Source organism: Oncorhynchus kisutch, linkage group LG4, assembly GCF_002021735.2.
Source record: "Oncorhynchus kisutch isolate 150728-3 linkage group LG4, Okis_V2, whole genome shotgun sequence".
NCBI classification, from domain to species: Eukaryota; Metazoa; Chordata; class Actinopteri; order Salmoniformes; family Salmonidae; genus Oncorhynchus; species Oncorhynchus kisutch.
The window spans coordinates 414860-438491 of record NC_034177.2 but is presented as its reverse complement, the minus strand read 5'-3'; the positions used below and the strand labels follow the sequence as shown (position 1 = coordinate 438491).

The following is a 23632-nucleotide window of genomic DNA, read 5'->3' as shown; positions in this document are numbered from 1 at the left end:
CCCAGCCCCAGCCCCATCTCCTCTACCCAGCCCCTTCCTCTACCCAGTCCCTACCCATCCCCTCTACCCAGTCCCTTACCCAGCCCCTTCCCTCTACCCAGTTCCCTACCCAGCCCCATCCCCTCTACCAGTCCCTCACCCAGTCCTTCCCCTCTACCCAGTCCCTTCCAGCCCCATCTCCTCTACCCAGGTTCCCTCCCCCATCCCCGCTACCCAGTCCCTTACCCAGCCCCATCCCCCTCTACCCAGTCCCTTCCCCTCTACCCAGTCCCTTCCCCAGCCCCATCCCCTCTACCCAGCCCCTCTCCCAGCCCCATCCCCTCTACCCCAGCCCCTCTCCCAGCCCCATCCCCTTACCCAGCCCCTCTCCCAGCCCCATCCCCTTACCCAGCCCCATCGCCTCTACCCAGTCCCTTACCCAGCCCCTTCCCCTCTACCAGTCCCTCACCCAGCCCATCCCCTCTACCCAGTCCCTCACCCAGTCCCTGCCCCATCCCCTTACTCAGCCCCTCTCCCAGCCCCATCTCCTCTACCCAGCCCCATCCCCTTACCCAGCCCCATCCCCCTCTACCCAGTCCCTTCCCCAGCCCCATCTCCTCTACCCAGTCCCTCCCCATCCCCTCTACCCAGTCCCTCACCCAGTCCCTTCCCCTCGACCCAGCCCCATCCCCTCTACCCAGCCCCATCCCCTCGACCCAGCCCCATCCCCTCTACCCAGCCCCATCCCCTCTACCCAGCCCCATCTCCTCTACCCAGTCCCTCCCCATCCCCTCTACCCAGTCCCTCACCCAGTCCCTTCCCCTCTACCCAGCCCCATCCCCTCTACCCAGCCCCATCTCCTCTACCCACTCCCTTCCCCAAGCCCCATCTCCTCTACCCAGTCTCATCCCCTCTACCAGTCCCTTACCCAGCCCCTTCCCCTCTACCAGTCCCTCACCCAGCCCCATCCCCCTCTACCAGTCCCTTCCCCAGCCCCATCTCCTCTACCCCTCCCCTCTACCCAGTCCCTCACCCAGTCCCTTCCCCAGCCCCATCTCCTCTACCCAGTCCCTCCCCATCCCCTCTACCCAGTCCCTCACCCAAGTCCCTTCCCCTCTACCCAGTCCCTTCCCCTCTACCCAGCCCCATCCCCTCTACCCAGCCCATCCCCTCTACCCAGCCCCATCTCCTCTACCCAGTCCCTCCCCTTCCCCTCTACCCAGCCCCATCCCCTCTACCCAGTCCCTTCCCCAGCCCCATCTCCTCTACCCATCCCCTCTACCCAGTCCCTTACCCAGCCCCATCCCCTGACCAGCCCCATCCCCTTACCCAGCCCCATCCCTTACCCAGCCCCATCCCCTTACCCAGTCCCTTCGCCAGCCCCATCCCCTCTACCCAGTCCCTTCCCCAGCCCCATCTCCTCTACCCAGTCCCATCCACTCTACCCAGTCCTTACCCAGCCCCTTCCCCTCTACCAGTCCCTCACCCAGCCCATCCCCTCTACCCAGTCCCTCACCCAGTCCCTGCCCCATCCCCTCTACCCAGTCCCTCACCCAGTCCCAGCCCCATCCCCTCTACCAGTCCCTTCCCCATCTCCTTACCCAGCCCCATCCCCACTACCCAGTCCCCCTCCCCAGCCACATCCCCTCTACCCAGTCCCACCCCCTTACCCAGTCCCTCCCCATCTCCTTACCCAGCCCCATCCCCACTACCCAGTCCCTTCCCCTTCCCCTGCCCCATCCCCTCTACCCAGTCCCTTCCCCTGCCCCATCCCCTCTAAACCATCCCCTTACCCAGTCCCTTCCCCTCTACCCAGTCCCTTCCCCAACCCCATCCCCTCTACCCAGCCCCATCCCCTCTACCCGTCCCAGCCCCATCCCCTCTACCCAGCCCCATCTCCTCTACCCAGTCCCTTCGCCAGCCACATCACCTCTACCCAGTCCCTTCCCCAGCCCCAGCCCCATCTCCTCTACCCAGCCCCTTCCCCTCTACCCAGTCCCTCCCCATCCCCTCTACCCAGTCCCTTACCCAGCCCCTTCCCCTCTACCCAGTCCCTTACCCAGCCCCCATCAAATCAAATCAAATCAAATGTATTTATATAGCCCTTCGTACATCAGCTGATATCTCAAAGTGCTGTACAGAAACCCAGCCTAAAACCCAAACAGCAAGCAATGCAGGTGGAGAAGCACGGTGGCTAGGAAAAACTCCCTAGAAAGGCCAATACCTAGGAAGAAACCTAGAGAGGAACCAGGCTATGTGGGGTGGCCAGTCCTCTTCTGGCTGTGCCGGGTGGAGATTATAACAGAACATGGTCAAGATGTTCAATGTTCATAAATGACCAGCATGGTCGAATAATAATAAGGCAGAACAGTTGAAACTAGAGCAGCAGCACAGTCAGGTGGAAGTTGAAACTGGAGCAGCAGCATGGCCAGGTAGACTGGGGACAGCAAGGAGTCATCATGTCAGGTAGTCCTGGGGCATGGTCCTAGGGCTCAGGTCAGTTGAAACTGGAACAGCAGCATGGCCAGGTGGACTGGGGACAGCAAGGAGTCATCATGTCAGGTAGTCCTGGGGCATGGTCCTAGGGCTCAGGTCCTCCGAGAGAGAGAAAGAAAGAGAGAAGGAGAGAATTAGAGAACGCACACTTAGATTCACACAGGACACCGAATAGGACAGGAGAAGTACTCCAGATATAACAAACTGACCCCAGCCCCCCGACACATAAACTACTGCAGCATAAATACTGGAGGCTGAGACAGGAGGGGTCAGGAGACACTGTGGCCCCATCCGAGGACACCCCCGGACAGGGCCAAACAGGAAGGATATAACCCCACCCACTTTGCCAAAGCACAGCCCCCACACCACTAGAGGGATATCTTCAACCACCAACTTACCATCCTGAGACAAGGCTGAGTATAGCCCACAAAGATCTCCGCCACGGCACAACCCAAGGGGGGGGGGGGGGAGCCAACCCAGACAGGATGACCACAACAGTGAATCAACCCACTCAGGTGACGCACCCCCTCCAGGGACGGCATGAGAGAGCCCCAGCAAGCCAGTGACTCAGCCCCTGTAATAGGGTTAGAGGCAGAGAATCCCAGTGGAAAGAGGGGAACCGGCCAGGCAGAGACAGCAAGGGCGGTTCGTTGCTCCAGAACCTTTCCGTTCACCTTCCCACTCCTGGGCCAGACTACACTCAATCATATGACCCACTGAAGAGATGAGTCTTCAGTAAAGACTTAAAGGTTGAGACCGAGTTTGCGTCTCTGACATGGGTAGGCAGACCGTTCCATAAAAATGGAGCTCTATAGGAGAAAGCCCTGCCTCCAGCTGTTTGCTTAGAAATTCTAGGGACAATTAGGAGGCCTGCGTCTTGTGACCGTAGCGTACGTATAGGTATGTACGGCAGGACCAAATCAGAGAGATAGGTAGGAGCAAGCCCATGTAATGCTTTGTAGGTTAGCAGTAAAACCTTGAAATCAGCCCTTGCTTTGACAGGAAGCCAGTGTAGAGAGGCTAGCACTGGAGTAATATGATCAAATTTTTTGGTTCTAGTCAGGATTCTAGCAGCCGTATTTAGCACTAACTGAAGTTTAGTGCTTAGTCCCTCACCCAGTCCCTTCCCCTCTACCCAGTCCCTTCCCCAGCCCCATCTCCTCTACCCAGTCCCTCCCCATCCCCGCTACCCAGTCCCTTACCCAGCCCCATCCCCTCTACCCAGTCCCTTCCCCTCTACCCAGTCCCTTCCCCAGCCCCATCCCCTCTACCCAGCCCCTCTCCCACCCCCATCCCCTCTACCCAGCCCCTCTCCCAGCCCCATCCCCTTACCCAGCCCCTCTCCCAGCCCCATCCCCTTACCCAGCCCCATCGCCTCTACCCAGTCCCTTCGCCAGCCCATCCCCTCTACCCAGTCCCTTCGCCAGCCCCATCTCCTCTACCCAGTCCCTTCCCCAGCCACATCTCCTCTACCCAGTCCCATCCCCTCTACCCAGTCCCTTACCCAGCCCCTTCCCCTCTACCAATCCCTTACCCAGCCCCATCCCCTCTACCCAGTCCCTCAACCAGTCCCTGCCCCATCCCCTCTACCCAGTCCCAGCCCCATCCCCTTACCCAGCCCCATCCCCTCTAACAGTCCCTTCCCCAGCCCCATCCCCTCTACCCAGTCCCTTCCCCAGCCCCATCCCCTCTACCCAGTCCCACCCCCTTACCCAGTCCCTTCCCCATCTCCTGACCCAGCCCCATCCCCCCTACCCAGTCCCTTCCCTAGCCCCATCCCCTCTACCCAGTCCCTTCCCTAGCCCCATCCCCTCTACCCAGTCCCTCTCCTAGCCCCATCCCCTCTACCCAGTCCCTTTCCTAGCCCCATCCCCTCTACCCAGTCCCTTTCCTAGCCCCATCCCCTCTACCCAGTCCCTTCCCTAGCCCCATCCCTCTACCCAGTCCCTTCCCTAGCCCCATCCCCTCTACCCAGTCCCTTCCCCAGCCCCATCCCCTCTACCCAGTCCCACCCCCTTACCCAGTCCCTTCCCCAGCCCCATCTCCTCTACCCAGTCCCTTCCTCAGCCCCTTCCCCTCTACCCAGTCCCTTCCCCAGCCCCATCCCCTCTATCCCTCCCCCAGCCCATCCCCTCTAACCCCGTCCCACCCCCTTACCCAGTCCCTTCCCCAACCCCATCTCCTCTACCCAGTCCCTTCCTCAGCCCCTTCCCCTCTACCCAGTCCCTTCCCCAGCCCCATCCCCTCTTACCCAGTCCCTTCCCCAGCCCCATCCCCTCTACCCAGTCCCACCCCCTTACCCAGTCCCTTCCCCCATCTCCTGACCCAGCCCCATCCCCACTACCCAGTCCCTTTCCTAGCCCCATCCCCTCTACCCAGTCCCTTCCCTAGCCCCATCTCCTCTACCCAGTCCCTTCCCTAGCCCCATCCCCTTACCCAGCCCCATCGCCTCTACCCAGTCCCTTCCCCAGCCCCATCCCCTCTACCCAGTCCCACCCCCTTACCCAGTCCCTTCCCCAGCCCCATCTCCTCTACCCAGTCCCTTCCCCAGCCCCATCCCCTCTACCCAGTCCCTTCCCCAGCCCCATCCCCTCTACCCAGTCCCACCCCCTTACCCAGTCCCTTCCCCAGCCCCATCTCCTCTACCCAGTCCCTACCCCAGCCCCATCCCCTCTACCCAGTCCCTTCCCCAGCCCCTTCCCCTCTACCCAGTCCCTTCCCCAGCCCCATCCCTCTACCCAGTCCCTTCCTCAGCCCCATCCCCTCTACCCAGTCCCTTCCTCAGCCCCATCCCCTCTACCCAGTCCCTTCCTCAGCCCCATCCCCTCTACCCAGTCCCTTCCCCAGCCCCATCCCCTCTACCCAGTCCCTTCCCCAGCCCCATCCCCTCTACCCAGTCCCACCCCCTTACCCAGTCCCTTCCCCATCTCCTGACCCAGCCCCATCCCCACTACCCAGTCCCTTTCCTAGCCCCATCCCCTCTACCCAGTCCCTTCCCTAGCCCCATCTCCTCTACCCAGTCCCTTCCCTAGCCCCATCTCCTCTACCCAGTCCCTCCCCAGCCCCATCCCCTTACCCAGCCCCATCGCCTCTACCCAGTCCCTTCCCCAGCCCCATCCCCTCTACCCAGTCCCACCCCCTTACCCAGTCCCTTCCCCAGCCCCATCTCCTCTACCCAGTCCCTTCCCCAGCCCCATCCCCTCTACCCAGTCCCACCCCCTTACCCAGTCCCTTCCCCAGCCCCATCTCCTCTACCCAGTCCCTACCCCAGCCCCATCCCCTCTACCCAGTCCCTTCCCCAGCCCCTTCCCCTCTACCCAGTCCCTTCCCCCAGCCCCATCCCCTCTACCCAGTCCCTTCCTCAGCCCCATCCCCTCTACCCAGTCCCTTCCTCAGCCCCATCCCCTCTACCCAGTCCCTTCCTCAGCCCCATCCCCTCTACCCAGTCCCTTCCCCAGCCCCATCCCTCTACCCCAGTCCCACCCCCTTACCCAGTCCCTTCCCCATCTCCTGACCCAGCCCCATCCCCACTACCCAGTCCCTTTCCTAGCCCCATCCCCTCTACCCAGTCCCTTCCCTAGCCCCATCTCCTCTACCCAGTCCCTTCCCTAGCCCCATCTCCTCTACCCAGTCCCTCCCCAGCCCCATCCCCTTACCCAGCCCCATCGCCTCTACCCAGTCCCTTCCCCAGCCCCATCCCCTCTACCCAGTCCCACCCCCTTACCCAGTCCCTTCCCCAGCCCCATCTCCTCTACCCAGTCCCTTCCCCAGCCCCATCCCCTCTACCCAGTCCCTTCCCCAGGCCCATCCCCTCTACCCAGTCCCACCCCCTTACCCAGTCCCTTCCCCAGCCCCATCTCCTCTACCCAGTCCCTACCCCAGCCCCTTCCCCTCTACCCAGTCCCTTCCCCAGCCCCATCCCCTCTACCCAGTCCCTTCCTCAGCCCATCCCCTCTACCCAGTCCCTTCCTCAGCCTCATCCTTTCTACCCAGTCCCTTCCTCAGCCCCATCCCCTCTACCCAGTCCCTTCCTCAGCCCCATCCCCTCTACCCAGTCCCTTCCCCAGCCCCATCCCCTCTACCCAGTCCCTTCCTCAGCCCCATCCCCTCTACCCAGTCCCTTCCCCAGCCCCATCCCCTCTACCCAGTCCCATCCCCTCTACCCAGTCCCTTCCCCAGCCCCATCCCCTCTACCCAGTCCCTTCCCCAGCCCCATCCCCTCTACCCAGTCCCTTCCTCAGCCCCATCCCCTCTACCCAGTCCCTTCCTCAGCCCCATCCCCTCTACCCAGTCCCTTCCCCAGCCCCATCCCCTCTACCCAGTCCCTTCCCCAGCCCCATCCCCTCTACCCAGTCCCTTCCCCAGCCCCATCCCCTCTACACAGTCCCTTCCCCAGCCCCATCTCCTCTACCCAGTCCCTTCCCCAGCCCCATCCCCTCTACCCAGTCCCTTCCTCAGCCCCATCCCCTCTACCCAGTCCCTTCCCCAGCCCCATCCCCTCTACCCAGTCCCTTCCCCAGCCCCATCCCCTCTACCCAGTCCCTTCCCCAGCCCCATCCCCTCTACCCAGTCCCTTCCCCAGCCCCATCCCCTCTACCCAGTCCCTTCCCCAGCCCCATCTCCTCTACCCAGTCCCTTCCCCAGCCCCATCTCCTCTACCCAGTCCCTTCCCCAGCCCCATCTCCTCTACCCAGTCCCTTCCCCAGCCCCGTCCCCTCTACCCAGTCCCTTCCCCAGCCCCGTCCCCTCTACCCAGTCCCTTCCCCAGCCCCGTCCCCTCTACCCAGTCCCTTCCCCAGCCCCGTCCCCTCTACCCAGTCCCTTCCCCAGCCCCGTCCCCTCTACCCAGTCCCAGCCCCGTCCCCTCTACCCAGTCCCTTCCCCAGCCCCATCCCCTCTACCCAGTCCCTTCCCCCAGCCCCATCCCCTCTACCCAGTCCCTTCCTCAGCCCCATCCCCTCTACCCAGTCCCTTCCCCAGCCCCATCCCCTTACCCAGCCCCATCGCCTCTACCCAGTCCCTTCCCCAGCCCCATCCCCTCTACCCAGTCCCTTCCCCAGCCCCATCCCCTCTACCCAGTCCCTTCCCCAGCCCCATCCCCTCTACCCAGTCCCTTCCTCAGCCCCATCCCCTCTACCCAGTCCCTTCCCCCCGCCCCATCCCCTCTACCCAGTCCCTTCCCCAGCCCCATCCCCTCTACCCAGTCCCTTCCCCAGCCCCATCCCCTCTACCCAGTCCCTTCCCCAGCCCCATCCCCTCTACCCAGTCCCTTCCCCAGCCCCATCCCCTCTACCCAGTCCCATCCTCAGCCCCATCCCCTCTACCCAGTCCCTTCCCCAGCCCCATCCCCTCTACCCAGTCCCTTCCCCAGTCCCATCCCCTCTACCCAGTCCCTTCCCCAGTCCCATCCCCTCTACCCAGTCCCTTCCCCAGCCCCATCCCCTCTACCCAGTCCCTTCCCCAGCCCCATCCCCTCTACCCAGTCCCTTCCTCAGCCCCATCCCTCTACCCAGTCCCTTCCCCAGTCCCATCCCCTCTACCCAGTCCCTTCCCCAGCCCCTTCCCCTCTACCCAGTACCTTCCCCAGCCCCATCCCCTCTACCCAGTCCCTTCCCAGCCCCTTCCCCTCTACCCAGTCCCTTCCCCAGCCCCTTCCCCTCTACCCAGTCCCTTCCCCAGCCCCATCCCCTCTACCCAGTCCCTTCCCAAGCCCCATCCCCTCTACCCAGTCCCTTCCCCAGCCCCTTCCCCTCTACCCAGTCCCTTCCCCAGCCCCATCCCCTCTACCCAGTCCCTTCCCCAGCCCCTTCCCCTCTACCCAGTCCCTTCCCCAGCCCCTTCCCCTCTACCCAGTCCCTTCCCCAGCCCCATCCCCTCTACCCAGTCCCTTCCCCAGCCCCATCCCCTCTACCCAGTCCCTTCCCAAGCCCCATCCCCTCTACCCAGTCCCTTCCCAAGCCCCATCCCCTCTACCCAGTCCCTTCCCCAGCCCCTTCCCCTCTACCCAGTCCCTTCCCCAGCCCCTTCCCCTCTACCCAGTCCCTTCCCCAGCCCCATCCCCTCTACCCAGTCCCTTCCCCAGCCCCATCCCCTCTACCCAGTCCCTTCCCCAGCCCCATCCCCTCTACCCCAGTCCCTTCCTCAGCCCCATCCCCTCTACCCAGTCCCTTCCCCAGCCCCATCCCCTCTACCCAGTCCCTTCCCCAGCCCCATCCCCTCTACCCAGTCCCTTCCCCAGCCCCATCCCCTCTACCCAGTCCCTTCCCCAGCCCCATCCCCTCTACCCAGTCCCTTCCTCAGCCCCATCCCCTCTACCCAGTCCCATCCCCAGCCCCTAAACAATTTAACAATAATAAAGCACAAATAATTTTCGTGCTTTATTTCACAAGCGAGAGGTTGAGTGTTGTGACCTAGCTGCTCTCTCTCGCTCTCTTGACAGAACTAAATAAATGGTCCATTTCAGATAGGTTACAGCTGGTTACAGCTGCGTTCATGTTGATTAATCAGGGCTGATTGGACAGCAGCACCACATGGTGCGAGGCTGGCTTTGCATCATTCTCTCTCTTTATCAAACAGAGGGCGAGCAAATATTCTCTTGTTCAGGTTGTCCCTGTGCCTGTCTCTCTGGTGCATTCCATTTCTACCGGTGTAAATTGGCTGCAGTTAGCCACAGTGAGGGACTTCCTTCTCCATTATAGAGGAGCCAGACACAGAATGAGCTCTCTCTTCTGAAAGGGGCCAGTAGGCAGTTAGGAATCACTGGGCTCATATTTATGGATTCATCTGAAAACTTGAAGCTCAGGCTTCATTCATCTGTGTACTGTAAGCACCTCAACACTGAGCTATTAGAACCGGTCCAATGTACTGTGACAGTCTGACCACTTTGCATGGTCAACCTAATAAGCAGTTCTAGGCTCTCGTCGGAACCATGTCTTCTGGGTCAAACCATTACCACTACATCTAAACCATTGAACAGTACCTGTGATCCGATACGGGCAGACGTCCCATCATGTTCTACATTCATCCTGTCAGCGTTTCATGTGACCAGGCTGTTGGTTGATACTCTCTGTTTATCTGAATAAACTAGCTGCTGAAGGTCATGTTGTTAACAACAAACAGGGAAGCTTTAGGTCAGGAGGTCTACAGTGTTGCTGTGTAAGTTAAAATGGAGTGCCTGATGATATCTTAAAGTACTGCTCTCTCCACCAGGTGCCTATGGAGTGGTCCTGAAGTGCAGACACAAGGTAAGATCTTTCATATAATCACATCAACTATCCTTTTCTGAGACCCATCATTACCACTTCTAAACACTGATGTAGGTAATTAACCTGAACCAAACAGAATATACCAAAATACAGGATGTTTGATTGTTTTAGGCAAGATGGTATTGTATAGGAACAGCAGGGTCGGGTTCAGACTGTGCAGCCCTACATGAGCTAGTAGTTAGTAGACCGCAGGGTCAGACTGTGTAGCCCTACATGAGCTAGTACTTAGTAGACAGCAGGGTCAGACTGTGTAGCCCTACATGAGCTAGTAGTTAGTAGACAGCAGGGTCGGGGTCAGACTGTGTAGTCCTACATGAGCTAGTAGTTAGTAGACAGTAGGGTCAGACTGTGTAGCCCTACATGAGCTAGTAGTTAGAAGACAGCAGGGTCAGACTGTGTAGCCCTACATGAACTAGTAGTTAGTAGACAGCAGGATCAGACTGTGTAGCCCTACATGAGCTAGTAGTTAGTAGACAGCAGGGTCAGACTGTGTAGTCCTACATGAGCTAGTAGTTAGTAGACAGCAGGGTCAGACTGTGTAGCCCTACATGAACTAGTAGTTAGTAGACAGCAGGGTCGGGGTCAGACTGTGTAGCCCTACATGAGCTAGTAGTTAGTAGACAGCAGGGTCAGACTGTGTAGCCCTACATGAGCTAGTAGTTAGTAGACAGCAGGGTCAGACTGTGTAGCCCAACATGAACTAGTAGTTAGTAGACAGCAGGGTCAGACTGTGTAGCCCTACATGAGCTAGTAGTTAGTAGACAGCAGGGTCAGACTGTGTAGCCCTGCATGAGCTAGTAGTTAGTAGACAGCAGAGTCAGACTGTATCCCTACATGAGCTAGTAGTTAGTAGACAGCAGGGTCAGACTGTGTAGCCCTACATGAGCTAGTAGTTCGTAGACAGCAGGGTCAGACTGTGTAGCACTACATTAACTAGTAGTTAGTAGACAGCAGGGTCAGACTCTGTAGCCCTACGTGAGCTAGTAGTTAGTAGACAGCAGGGTCAGACTGTCTAGCTCTACATGAACTAGTAGTTGGTAGACAGCAGGATCAGACTGTGTAGCCCTGCATGAGCTAGTAGTTAGTAGACAGCAGAGTCAGACTGTGTATCCCTACATGAGCTAGTAGTTAGTAGACAGCAGGGTCAGACTGTGTAGCTCTACATGAACCAGTAGTTAGTAGACAGCAGGATCAGACTGTGTAGCCCTACATGAGCTAGTAGTTAGTAGACAGCAGGGTCAGACTGTGTAGCCCTACATGAGCTAGTAGTTCGTAGACAGCAGGGTCAGACTGTGTAGCATGACATGAACTAGTAGTTAGTAGACAGCAGGGTCAGACTCTGTAGCCCTACGTGAGCTAGTAGTTAGTAGACAGCAGGGTCAGACTGTGTAGCTCTACATGAACTAGTAGTTAGTAGACAGCAGGATCAGACTGTGTAGCCCTTCATGAGCTAGTAGTTAGTAGACAGCAGGGTCAGACTGTGTAGCCCTACATGAGCTAATAGTTAGTAGACAGCAGGGTCAGACTGTGTAGCCCCACATGAGCTAGTAGTTAGTAGACAGCAGGATCAGGGTCAGACTGTGTAGTCCTACATGAGCTAGTAGTTAGTAGACAGCAGGGTCAGACTGTGTTGCCCTACATGCGCTAGTAGTTAGTAGACAGCAGGGTCAGACTGTGTAGCCCTACATGAGCTAGTAGTTAGTAGACAGCAGGGTCAGACTGTGTAGCCCTACATGAGCTAGTAGTTAGTAGACAGCAGGATCGGGGTCAAATCAAATCAAATTTATTTATATAGCCCTTCGTACATCAGCTGATATCTCAAAGTGCTGTACAGAAACCCAGCCTAAAACCCCAAACAGCAAGCAATGCAGGTGTAGAAGCACGGTGGCTAGGAAAAACTCCCTAGAAAGGTCAGACTGTGTAGTCCTACATGAGCTAGTAGTTAGTAGACAGCAGGGTCAGACTGTGTAGCCCTACATGAGCTAGTAGTTAGTAGACAGCAGGGTCAGACTGTGTAGCTCTGCATGAGCTAGTAGTTAGTAGACAGCAGGATCAGACTGTGTAGCCCTACATGGGCTAGTAGTTAGTAGACAGCAGGGTCGGGGTCAGACTGTGTAGCCCTACATGAGCAAGTAGTTAGTAGACCGCAGGATCAGACTGTGTAGCCCAACATGAGCTAGTAGTTAGTAGGCAGCAGGGTCAGACTGTCTAGCCCTACATGAGCTAGTAGTTAGTAGACAGCAGGGTCAGACTGTGTAGCTCTACATGAGCTAGTAGTTAGTAGACAGCAGGGTCAGACTGTGTAGCCCTACATGAGCTAGTAGTTAGTAGACAGCAGGGTCAGACTGTGTAGCCCTACATGAGCTAGTAGTTAGTAGACAGCAGGGTCGGGGTCAGACTGTGTAGTCCTACATGAGCTAGTAGTTAGTAGACAGTAGGGTCAGACTGTGTAGCCCTACATGAGCTAGTAGTTAGAAGACAGCAGGGTCAGACTGTGTAGCCCTACATGAACTAGTAGTTAGTAGACAGCAGGATCAGACTGTGTAGCCCTTCATGAGCTAGTAGTTAGTAGACAGCAGGGTCAGACTGTGTAGTCCTACATGAGCTAGTAGTTAGTAGACAGCAGGGTCAGACTGTGTAGCCCTACATGAACTAGTAGTTAGTAGACAGCAGGGTCGGGGTCAGACTGTGTAGCCCTACATGAGCTAGTAGTTAGTAGACAGCAGGGTCAGACTGTGTAGCCCTACATGAGCTAGTAGTTAGTAGACAGCAGGGTCAGACTGTGTAGCCCAACATGAACTAGTAGTTAGTAGACAGCAGGGTCAGACTGTGTAGCCCTACATGAGCTAGTAGTTAGTAGACAGCAGGGTCAGACTGTGTAGCCCTACATGAGCTAGTAGTTAGTAGACAGCAGGATCGGGGTCAAATCAAATCAAATTTATTTATATAGCCCTTCGTACATCAGCTGATATCTCAAAGTGCTGTACAGAAACCCAGCCTAAAACCCCAAACAGCAAGCAATGCAGGTGTAGAAGCACGGTGGCTAGGAAAAACTCCCTAGAAAGGTCAGACTGTGTAGTCCTACATGAGCTAGTAGTTAGTAGACAGCAGGGTCAGACTGTGTAGCCCTACATGAGCTAGTAGTTAGTAGACAGCAGGGTCAGACTGTGTAGCTCTGCATGAGCTAGTAGTTAGTAGACAGCAGGATCAGACTGTGTAGCCCTACATGGGCTAGTAGTTAGTAGACAGCAGGGTCGGGGTCAGACTGTGTAGCCCTACATGAGCAAGTAGTTAGTAGACCGCAGGATCAGACTGTGTAGCCCAACATGAGCTAGTAGTTAGTAGGCAGCAGGGTCAGACTGTCTAGCCCTACATGAGCTAGTAGTTAGTAGACAGCAGGGTCAGACTGTGTAGCTCTACATGAGCTAGTAGTTAGTAGACAGCAGGGTCAGACTGTGTAGCCCTACATGAGCTAGTAGTTAGTAGACAGCAGGGTCAGACTGTGTAGCCCTACATGAGCTAGTAGTTAGTAGACAGCAGGGTCGGGGTCAGACTGTGTAGTCCTACATGAGCTAGTAGTTAGTAGACAGTAGGGTCAGACTGTGTAGCCCTACATGAGCTAGTAGTTAGAAGACAGCAGGGTCAGACTGTGTAGCCCTACATGAACTAGTAGTTAGTAGACAGCAGGATCAGACTGTGTAGCCCTTCATGAGCTAGTAGTTAGTAGACAGCAGGGTCAGACTGTGTAGTCCTACATGAGCTAGTAGTTAGTAGACAGCAGGGTCAGACTGTGTAGCCCTACATGAACTAGTAGTTAGTAGACAGCAGGGTCGGGGTCAGACTGTGTAGCCCTACATGAGCTAGTAGTTAGTAGACAGCAGGGTCAGACTGTGTAGCCCTACATGAGCTAGTAGTTAGTAGACAGCAGGGTCAGACTGTGTAGCCCAACATGAATTAGTAGTTAGTAGACAGCAGGGTCAGACTGTGTAGCCCTACATGAGCTAGTAGTTAGTAGACAGCAGGGTCAGACTGTGTAGCCCTACGTGAGCTAGTAGTTAGTAGACAGCAGGGTCAGACTGTGTAGCTCTACGTGAACCAGTAATTAGTAGACAGCAGGATCAGATTGTGTAGCCCTACATGAGCTAGTAGTTAGTAGACAGCAGGGTCAGACTGTGTAGCCCTGCATGAGCTAGTAGTTAGTAGACAGCAGAGTCAGACTGTGTATCCCTACATGATCTAGTAGTTAGTAGACAGCAGGGTCAGACTGTGTAGCCCTACATGAGCTAGTAGTTAGTAGACAGCAGGGTCAGACTGTGTAGCTCTACATGAACTAGTAGTTAGTAGACAGCAGGATCAGACTGTGTAGCCCTTCATGAGCTAGTAGTTAGTAGACAGCAGGGTCAGACTGTGTAGCCCTACATGAGCTAATAGTTAGTAGACAGCAGGGTCAGACTGTGTAGCCCCACATGAGCTAGTAGTTAGTAGACAGCAGGATCGGGGTCAGACTGTGTAGTCCTACATGAGCTAGTAGTTAGTAGACAGCAGGGTCAGACTGTGTTGCCCTACATGCGCTAGTAGTTAGTAGACAGCAGGGTCAGACTGTGTAGCCCTACATGAGCTAGTAGTTAGTAGACAGCAGGGTCAGACTGTGTAGCCCTACATGAGCTAGTAGTTAGTAGACAGCAGGATCGGGGTCAAATCAAATCAAATTTATTTATATAGCCCTTCGTACATCAGCTGATATCTCAAAGTGCTGTACAGAAACCCAGCCTAAAACCCCAAACAGCAAGCAATGCAGGTGTAGAAGCACGGTGGCTAGGAAAAACTCCCTAGAAAGGTCAGACTGTGTAGTCCTACATGAGCTAGTAGTTAGTAGACAGCAGGGTCAGACTGTGTAGCCCTACATGCGCTAGTAGTTAGTAGGCTGCAGGGTCAGACTGTGTAGCCCTACATGAGCTAGTAGTTAGTAGACAGCAGGGTCAGACTGTGTAGCTCTGCATGAGCTAGTAGTTAGTAGACAGCAGGATCAGACTGTGTAGCCCTACATGGGCTAGTAGTTAGTAGACAGCAGGGTCGGGGTCAGACTGTGTAGCCCTACATGAGCAAGTAGTTAGTAGACCGCAGGATCAGACTGTGTAGCCCAACATGAGCTAGTAGTTAGTAGGCAGCAGGGTCAGACTGTCTAGCCCTACATGAGCTAGTAGTTAGTAGACAGCAGGGTCAGACTGTGTAGCTCTACATGAGCTAGTAGTTAGTAGACAGCAGGGTCAGACTGTGTAGCCCTACATGAGCTAGTAGTTAGTAGACATTAAGGTCAGAATGTGTAGCCCTACATGAGCTAGTAGTTAGTAGACAGCAGGGGCAGACTGTGTAGCCCTACATGAGCTAGTAGTTAGTAGACAGCAGGGTCAGACTGTGTAGCCCTACATAAGCTAGTAGTTAGTAGACAGCAGGGTCAGACTGTGTAGCTCTGCATGAGCTAGTAGTTTGTAGACAGCAGGGTCAGACTGTGTAGCCCTACATGAGCTAGTAGTTGGTAGACTGCAGGATCAGACTGTGTAGCCCTACATGAGCTAGTAGTTAGTAGACAGCAGGGTCAGACTGTGTAGCCCTACATGAGCTAATAGTTAGTAGACAGCAGGGTCAGACTGTGTAGCCCTACATGAGCTAGTAGTTAGTAGACAGCAGGGTCAGACTGTGTAGCCCTACATTAACTAGTAGTTAGTAGACAGCAGGGTCAGACTGTGTAGCCCTACATGAGCTAGTAGTTAGTAGACAGCAGTGTCGGGGTCAGGCTGTGTAGCCCTACATGAGCTAGTAGTTAGTAGACAGCAGGGTCAGACTGTGTAGCCCTACATGAGCTAGTAGTTAGTAGACTTTAAGGTCAGACTGTGTAGCCCTACATGAGCTAGTAGTTAGTAGACAGCAGGGTCAGACTGTGTAGCCCTACATGAGCTAGTAGTTAGTAGACAGCAGGGTCAGACTGTGTAGCCCTACATGAGCTAGTAGTTAGTAGACAGCAGGGTCAGACTGTGTAGCCCAACATGAACTAGTAGTTAGTAGACAGCAGGATCAGACTGTGTAGCCCTTCATGAGCTAGTAGTTAGTAGACAGCAGGGTCAGACTGTGTAGTCCTACATGAGCTAGTAGTTAGTAGACAGCAGGGTCAGACTGTGTAGCCCTACATGAACTAGTAGTTAGTAGACAGCAGGGTCGGGGTCAGACTGTGTAGCCCTACATGAGCTAGTAGTTAGTAGACAGCAGGGTCAGACTGTGTAGCCCTACATGAGCTAGTAGTTAGTAGACAGCAGGGTCAGACTGTGTAGCCCAACATGAACTAGTAGTTAGTAGACAGCAGGGTCAGACTGTGTAGCCCTACATGAGCTAGTAGTTAGTAGACAGCAGGGTCAGACTGTGTAGCCCTACATGAGCTAGTAGTTAGTAGACAGCAGGATCGGGGTCAAATCAAATCAAATTTATTTATATAGCCCTTCGTACATCAGCTGATATCTCAAAGTGCTGTACAGAAACCCAGCCTAAAACCCCAAACAGCAAGCAATGCAGGTGTAGAAGCACGGTGGCTAGGAAAAACTCCCTAGAAAGGTCAGACTGTGTAGTCCTACATGAGCTAGTAGTTAGTAGACAGCAGGGTCAGACTGTGTAGCCCTACATGAGCTAGTAGTTAGTAGACAGCAGGGTCAGACTGTGTAGCTCTGCATGAGCTAGTAGTTAGTAGACAGCAGGATCAGACTGTGTAGCCCTACATGGGCTAGTAGTTAGTAGACAGCAGGGTCGGGGTCAGACTGTGTAGCCCTACATGAGCAAGTAGTTAGTAGACCGCAGGATCAGACTGTGTAGCCCAACATGAGCTAGTAGTTAGTAGGCAGCAGGGTCAGACTGTCTAGCCCTACATGAGCTAGTAGTTAGTAGACAGCAGGGTCAGACTGTGTAGCTCTACATGAGCTAGTAGTTAGTAGACAGCAGGGTCAGACTGTGTAGCCCTACATGAGCTAGTAGTTAGTAGACAGCAGGGTCAGACTGTGTAGCCCTACATGAGCTAGTAGTTAGTAGACAGCAGGGTCGGGGTCAGACTGTGTAGTCCTACATGAGCTAGTAGTTAGTAGACAGTAGGGTCAGACTGTGTAGCCCTACATGAGCTAGTAGTTAGAAGACAGCAGGGTCAGACTGTGTAGCCCTACATGAACTAGTAGTTAGTAGACAGCAGGATCAGACTGTGTAGCCCTTCATGAGCTAGTAGTTAGTAGACAGCAGGGTCAGACTGTGTAGTCCTACATGAGCTAGTAGTTAGTAGACAGCAGGGTCAGACTGTGTAGCCCTACATGAACTAGTAGTTAGTAGACAGCAGGGTCGGGGTCAGACTGTGTAGCCCTACATGAGCTAGTAGTTAGTAGACAGCAGGGTCAGACTGTGTAGCCCTACATGAGCTAGTAGTTAGTAGACAGCAGGGTCAGACTGTGTAGCCCAACATGAATTAGTAGTTAGTAGACAGCAGGGTCAGACTGTGTAGCCCTACATGAGCTAGTAGTTAGTAGACAGCAGGGTCAGACTGTGTAGCCCTACGTGAGCTAGTAGTTAGTAGACAGCAGGGTCAGACTGTGTAGCTCTACGTGAACCAGTAATTAGTAGACAGCAGGATCAGATTGTGTAGCCCTACATGAGCTAGTAGTTAGTAGACAGCAGGGTCAGACTGTGTAGCCCTGCATGAGCTAGTAGTTAGTAGACAGCAGAGTCAGACTGTGTATCCCTACATGATCTAGTAGTTAGTAGACAGCAGGGTCAGACTGTGTAGCCCTACATGAGCTAGTAGTTAGTAGACAGCAGGGTCAGACTGTGTAGCTCTACATGAACTAGTAGTTAGTAGACAGCAGGATCAGACTGTGTAGCCCTTCATGAGCTAGTAGTTAGTAGACAGCAGGGTCAGACTGTGTAGCCCTACATGAGCTAATAGTTAGTAGACAGCAGGGTCAGACTGTGTAGCCCCACATGAGCTAGTAGTTAGTAGACAGCAGGATCGGGGTCAGACTGTGTAGTCCTACATGAGCTAGTAGTTAGTAGACAGCAGGGTCAGACTGTGTTGCCCTACATGCGCTAGTAGTTAGTAGACAGCAGGGTCAGACTGTGTAGCCCTACATGAGCTAGTAGTTAGTAGACAGCAGGGTCAGACTGTGTAGCCCTACATGAGCTAGTAGTTAGTAGACAGCAGGATCGGGGTCAAATCAAATCAAATTTATTTATATAGCCCTTCGTACATCAGCTGATATCTCAAAGTGCTGTACAGAAACCCAGCCTAAAACCCCAAACAGCAAGCAATGCAGGTGTAGAAGCACGGTGGCTAGGAAAAACTCCCTAGAAAGGTCAGACTGTGTAGTCCTACATGAGCTAGTAGTTAGTAGACAGCAGGGTCAGACTGTGTAGCCCTACATGCGCTAGTAGTTAGTAGGCTGCAGGGTCAGACTGTGTAGCCCTACATGAGCTAGTAGTTAGTAGACAGCAGGGTCAGACTGTGTAGCTCTGCATGAGCTAGTAGTTAGTAGACAGCAGGATCAGACTGTGTAGCCCTACATGGGCTAGTAGTTAGTAGACAGCAGGGTCGGGGTCAGACTGTGTAGCCCTACATGAGCAAGTAGTTAGTAGACCGCAGGATCAGACTGTGTAGCCCAACATGAGCTAGTAGTTAGTAGGCAGCAGGGTCAGACTGTCTAGCCCTACATGAGCTAGTAGTTAGTAGACAGCAGGGTCAGACTGTGTAGCTCTACATGAGCTAGTAGTTAGTAGACAGCAGGGTCAGACTGTGTAGCCCTACATGAGCTAGTAGTTAGTAGACATTAAGGTCAGAATGTGTAGCCCTACATGAGCTAGTAGTTAGTAGACAGCAGGGGCAGACTGTGTAGCCCTACATGAGCTAGTAGTTAGTAGACAGCAGGGTCAGACTGTGTAGCCCTACATAAGCTAGTAGTTAGTAGACAGCAGGGTCAGACTGTGTAGCTCTGCATGAGCTAGTAGTTTGTAGACAGCAGGGTCAGACTGTGTAGCCCTACATGAGCTAGTAGTTGGTAGACTGCAGGATCAGACTGTGTAGCCCTACATGAGCTAGTAGTTAGTAGACAGCAGGGTCAGACTGTGTAGCCCTACATGAGCTAATAGTTAGTAGACAGCAGGGTCAGACTGTGTAGCCCTACATGAGCTAGTAGTTAGTAGACAGCAGGGTCAGACTGTGTAGCCCTACATTAACTAGTAGTTAGTAGACAGCAGGGTCAGACTGTGTAGCCCTACATGAGCTAGTAGTTAGTAGACAGCAGTGTCGGGGTCAGGCTGTGTAGCCCTACATGAGCTAGTAGTTAGTAGACAGCAGGGTCAGACTGTGTAGCCCTACATGAGCTAGTAGTTAGTAGACTTTAAGGTCAGACTGTGTAGCCCTACATGAGCTAGTAGTTAGTAGACAGCAGGGTCAGACTGTGTAGCCCTACATGAGCTAGTAGTTAGTAGACAGCAGGGTCAGACTGTGTAGCCCTACATGAGCTAGTAGTTAGTAGACAGCAGGGTCAGACTGTGTAGCCCAACATGAACTAGTAGTTAGTAGACAGCAGGGTCAGACTGTGTAGCCCTACATGAGCTAGTAGTTAGTAGACAGCAGGGTCAGACTGCGTAGCCCTGCATGAGCTAGTAGTTAGTAGACAGCAGAGTCAGACTGTATCCCTACATGAGCTAGTAGTTAGTAGACAGCAGGGTCAGACTGTGTAGCCCTACATGAGCTAGTAGTTCGTAGACAGCAGGGTCAGACTGTGTAGCACTACATGAACTAGTAGTTAGTAGACAGCAGTGTCAGACTCTGTAGCCCTACGTGAGCTAGTAGTTAGTAGACAGCAGGGTCAGACTGTCTAGCTCTACATGAACTAGTAGTTGGTAGACAGCAGGATCAGACTGTGTAGCCCTGCATGAGCTAGTAGTTAGTAGACAGCACAGTCAGACTGCTTCCCAGACTAGTAGTTATCAGCCAGGGTCAGACTGTTGTAAGCCCCTACATGAGCTAGTAAGTTCGTAGACCAGGGCAGGGTCAGACTGTGTAAGCACTATCGTGAACTAGTAGTTAGTAGACAGCAGGGTCAGACTGTGTAGCTCTACGTTGAGCTAGTAGTAGTAGACAAGCAGGGTCAGACTGGTGTAGCTCTACATGAGCTAGTAGTTAGTTAGGAACAGCAGGGTCAGGACTGTGTTAGCCCCTGCAATGAAGTGAGTAGTTAGTTAGACAGGCAGGGTCAGACTGTGTAGCTCCCTTACATGGAGCTAGTAGTTAGTAGACAGCAGGGGTCAGACTGTGTAGCCCTACATGAGCTAGTAGTTAGTAGACAGCAGGGGGTCAGACTGTGTAGTCACTACATGAGTAGTAGTTAGATAGGACGAGGCAGGGTCAGAACTGTGTTGCCCTACGTGAGCTTAGTAGTTAGTAGACAGCAAGGTCAGACTGTGTAGCTCTACATGAAGCTAGTAGTTAGGGAGACAAGCAGGGTCAGACTGTGTAGCCCTACATGAGCTAGTAGTTAGTAGGCACTGCAGGTCAGACCTGTGTATCCCTACATGAGCTGTAGTTAGTAGACAGCAGGGTCGACTGTGTATCTCTTCATGAGCTGTAGTTAGTAGACATCAGGATCGACTGGTAGCCTCTACATGGGCATAAGTTAGTATACAGCCGGTCGGGGTCAGAATGTGTAGCCCTACATGATGCAAGTAAGTTATAGACCGCATGGATCAGACTGTGTAAGCCCAACATGAGCAGTAGTTAGTAGGCCAGCAGGGTCAGACCTGTCTAGCCCTACATGAGCTTAGTTAGTAGACACAGGGTCAGACTGTGAGCTCTAGCTGAGCTAGGTAGTTAGTAGACGCAGGGTCGACTGTTGTAGCCCCTAACATGACCTAGTAGTTAGTAGACATTAAGGTCAGATGTGTAGCTATGCATTGCTAGTAGTTTGTAGACATTGCAGGTCATACTGTTGTAGCCCTACGAGCTAGTAGTTGGTAGACTGCAGATCAGCCTGTGTACCCTACATGAGCTAGTAGTTAGTAACAGCAGAGTCAGAACTGTGTATCCCTTACATGAGCTGTAGTTAGTAGACATCAGGGTCAGACTGTGTAGCCCTACATGAGCTATGTAGTTAGTAGACAGCAGGGGTCAGACTGTGTAGCCCTACATGAGCTAGTAGTTAGTAGACAGCAGGTCAGACTGTGTAGCCCTGCATGAGCTAGTAGTTAGTAGACAGCAGGAGTCAGACTGTGTAGCCCTACATGAGCTAGTAGTTAAGTAGACAGCAGGGTCGGGGTCAGACTGTGTAGCCCTTACATGAGGCTAGTAGTTAGTAGACGGCAGGGTCCAGACCCTGTGTAGCCGCAACTGAGCTAGTAGTTAGTACAGGTCAGATCGGGGTCAAGACTGTGTAGTCCTACATGAGCTAGTAGTTAAGTAGACAGCAGGGTCAAGACTGTGGTAGCCCTACATGAGGCTAGTAGTTAGTAGACAGCAGGGTCAGACTGTGTAAGCCCTACATGAAGCTAGTAGTTAGTAGACATTAAGGTCAGAATGTTGTAGGCCCCTACATGAGCTAGTAGTTGTAGAACAGTAAGGGTCCAGACAGTGTAGCCCTTACATGAGCTAGTAGTTAGGAAGAGCAGCAGGATCAGACTGTGTAGCCCTACATGAGCTAGTAGTTAGTAGACAGCAGGGTCAGACTGTGTATCCCTACATGAGCTAGTAGTTTAGTAGACAGCAGGGATCAGACTGTGTAGCCTACATGAGCTAGTAGTTAGTAGCAGCAGGGTCAGACCTGTGTAGCCCTACATGAGCTAGTAGTTAGTAGACAGCAGAAGGTCAGACTGTGTAGCCCTACATGAGCTAGTAGTTAGTAGACAGCAGGGTCAGACTGTGTAGCCCTACATGAGCTAGTAGTTCGTAGACAGGCAGGGTCAGACTGTGTAGCACTCCATGAACTAGTAGTTAGTAGTACAGCAAGGGTCAGACTCTGTAGCCCTACGTGAGCTAGTAGTTAGTAGACAGCAGGGTCAGACTGTGTAGCTCCTACATGAGCTAGTAGTTAGTAGACAGCAGGGTCAGACTGTGTAGCCCTACATGAGCTAGTAGTTAGTAGACAGCAGGGTCAGACTGTGTAGCCCTACATGAGCTAGTAGTTAGTAGACAGCAGGGTCAGACTGTGTAGCCCCACATGAAGCTAGTAGTTAGTAGACCAACGCAGGGTCAGACTGTGTAGCCCTACATGAGCTAGTAGTTAGTAGACAGCAGGGTCAGACTGTGTAGCCCTACATGAGCTAGTAGTTAGTAGACAGCAGGGTCAGACTGTGTAGCCCTACATGAGCTAGTAGTTAGTAGACAGCAGGGTCAGACTGTGTAGCCCTACATGAGCTAGTAGTTAGTAGACAGCAGGGTCAGACTGTGTAGCCCTACATGAGCTAGTAGTTAGTAGACAGCAGGGTCAGACTGTGTAGCCCTACATGAGCTAGTAGTTAGTAGACAGCAGGGTCAGACTGTGTAGCCCTACATGAGCTAGTAGTTAGTAGACAGCAGGGTCAGACTGTGTAGCCCTACATGAGCTAGTAGTTAGTAGACAGCAGGGTCAGACTGTGTAGCCCTACATGAGCTAGTAGTTAGTAGACAGCAGGGTCAGACTGTGTAGCCCTACATGAGCTAGTAGTTAGTAGACAGCAGGGTCAGACTGTGTAGCCCTACATGAGCTAGTAGTTAGTAGACAGCAGGGTCAGACTGTGTAGCCCTACATGAGCTAGTAGTTAGTAGACAGCAGGGTCAGACTGTGTAGCCCTACATGAGCTAGTAGTTAGTAGACAGCAGGGTCAGACTGTGTAGCCCTACATGAGCTAGTAGTTAGTAGACAGCAGGGTCAGACTGTGTAGCCCTACATGAGCTAGTAGTTAGTAGACAGCAGGTCAGACTGTTGTAGCCCTACATGAGCTAGTAGTTAGTAGACAGCAGGTCAGACTGTGTAGCCCTACATGAGCTAGTAGTTAGTAGACAGCAGGGTCAGACTGTGTAGCCCTACATGAGCTAGTAGTTAGTAGACAGCAGGGTCCAGACTGTGTAGTCCCTACATGAGCTAGTAGTTAGTAGACAGCAGGGTCAGACTGTGTAGCCCTACATGAGCTAGTAGTTAGTAGACAGCAGGGTCAGACTGTGTAGCCCTACATGAGCTAGTAGTTAGTAGACAGCAGGGTCAGACTGTGTAGCCCTACATGAGCTAGTAGTTAGTAGACAGCAGGGTCAGACTGTGTAGCCCTACATGAACTAGTAGTTAGTAGACAGGCAGGGTCAGACTGTGTAGCCCTACATGAGCTAGTAGTTAGTAGACAGCAGGGGGTCAGACTGTGTAGCCCTACATGAGCTAGTAGTTAGTAGACAGCAGGGTCAACTGGTGTAGCCCTACATGAGCTAGTAGTTAGTAGACAGCAGGGTCAGACTGTGTAGCCCTACATGAGCTAGTAGTTAGTAGACAGCAGGGTCAGACTGTGTAGCCCTACATGAGCTAGTAGTTAGTAGACAGCAGGGTCAGACTGTGTAGCCCCTACATGAGCTAGTAGTTAGTAGACAGCAGGGTCAGACTGTGTAGCCCTACATGAGCTAGTAGTTAGTAGACAGCAGGTCAGACTGTGTAGCCCTACATGAGCTAGTAGTTAGTAGACAGCAGGGTCAGACTGTGTAGCCCTACATGACTAGTATTAGTAGACAGCAGGTCAGACTGTGTAGCCCTACATGAGCTAGTAGTTAGTAGACAGCAGGGTCAGACTGTGTAGCCCTACATGACTAGTAGTTCGTAGACAAGCAGGGTCAGACTGTGTAGCCTACATGATCTAGT

At 53.6% G+C, this 23632-nt stretch overlaps 1 protein-coding gene across 5 annotated transcripts in view; it reads left to right on the top strand.

The window, feature by feature from the left end:
* The window catches only part of LOC109884074 (cyclin-dependent kinase-like 5), a 238138-nt gene that overhangs the window by 11504 nt on the left and 203002 nt on the right, over positions 1-23632 (top strand). For all 5 annotated transcript variants that reach the window (XR_004209619.1, XM_031822239.1, XM_031822238.1 and 2 more), the window contains exon 3: positions 9685-9719. Coding sequence is in view for 4 of the 5 variants with exons in the window: in XM_031822239.1 (XP_031678099.1) it covers positions 9685-9719 (35 nt within the window). In the remaining variant the exon portion in view is untranslated. The remainder of the gene's footprint in view (positions 1-9684; positions 9720-23632) is intronic.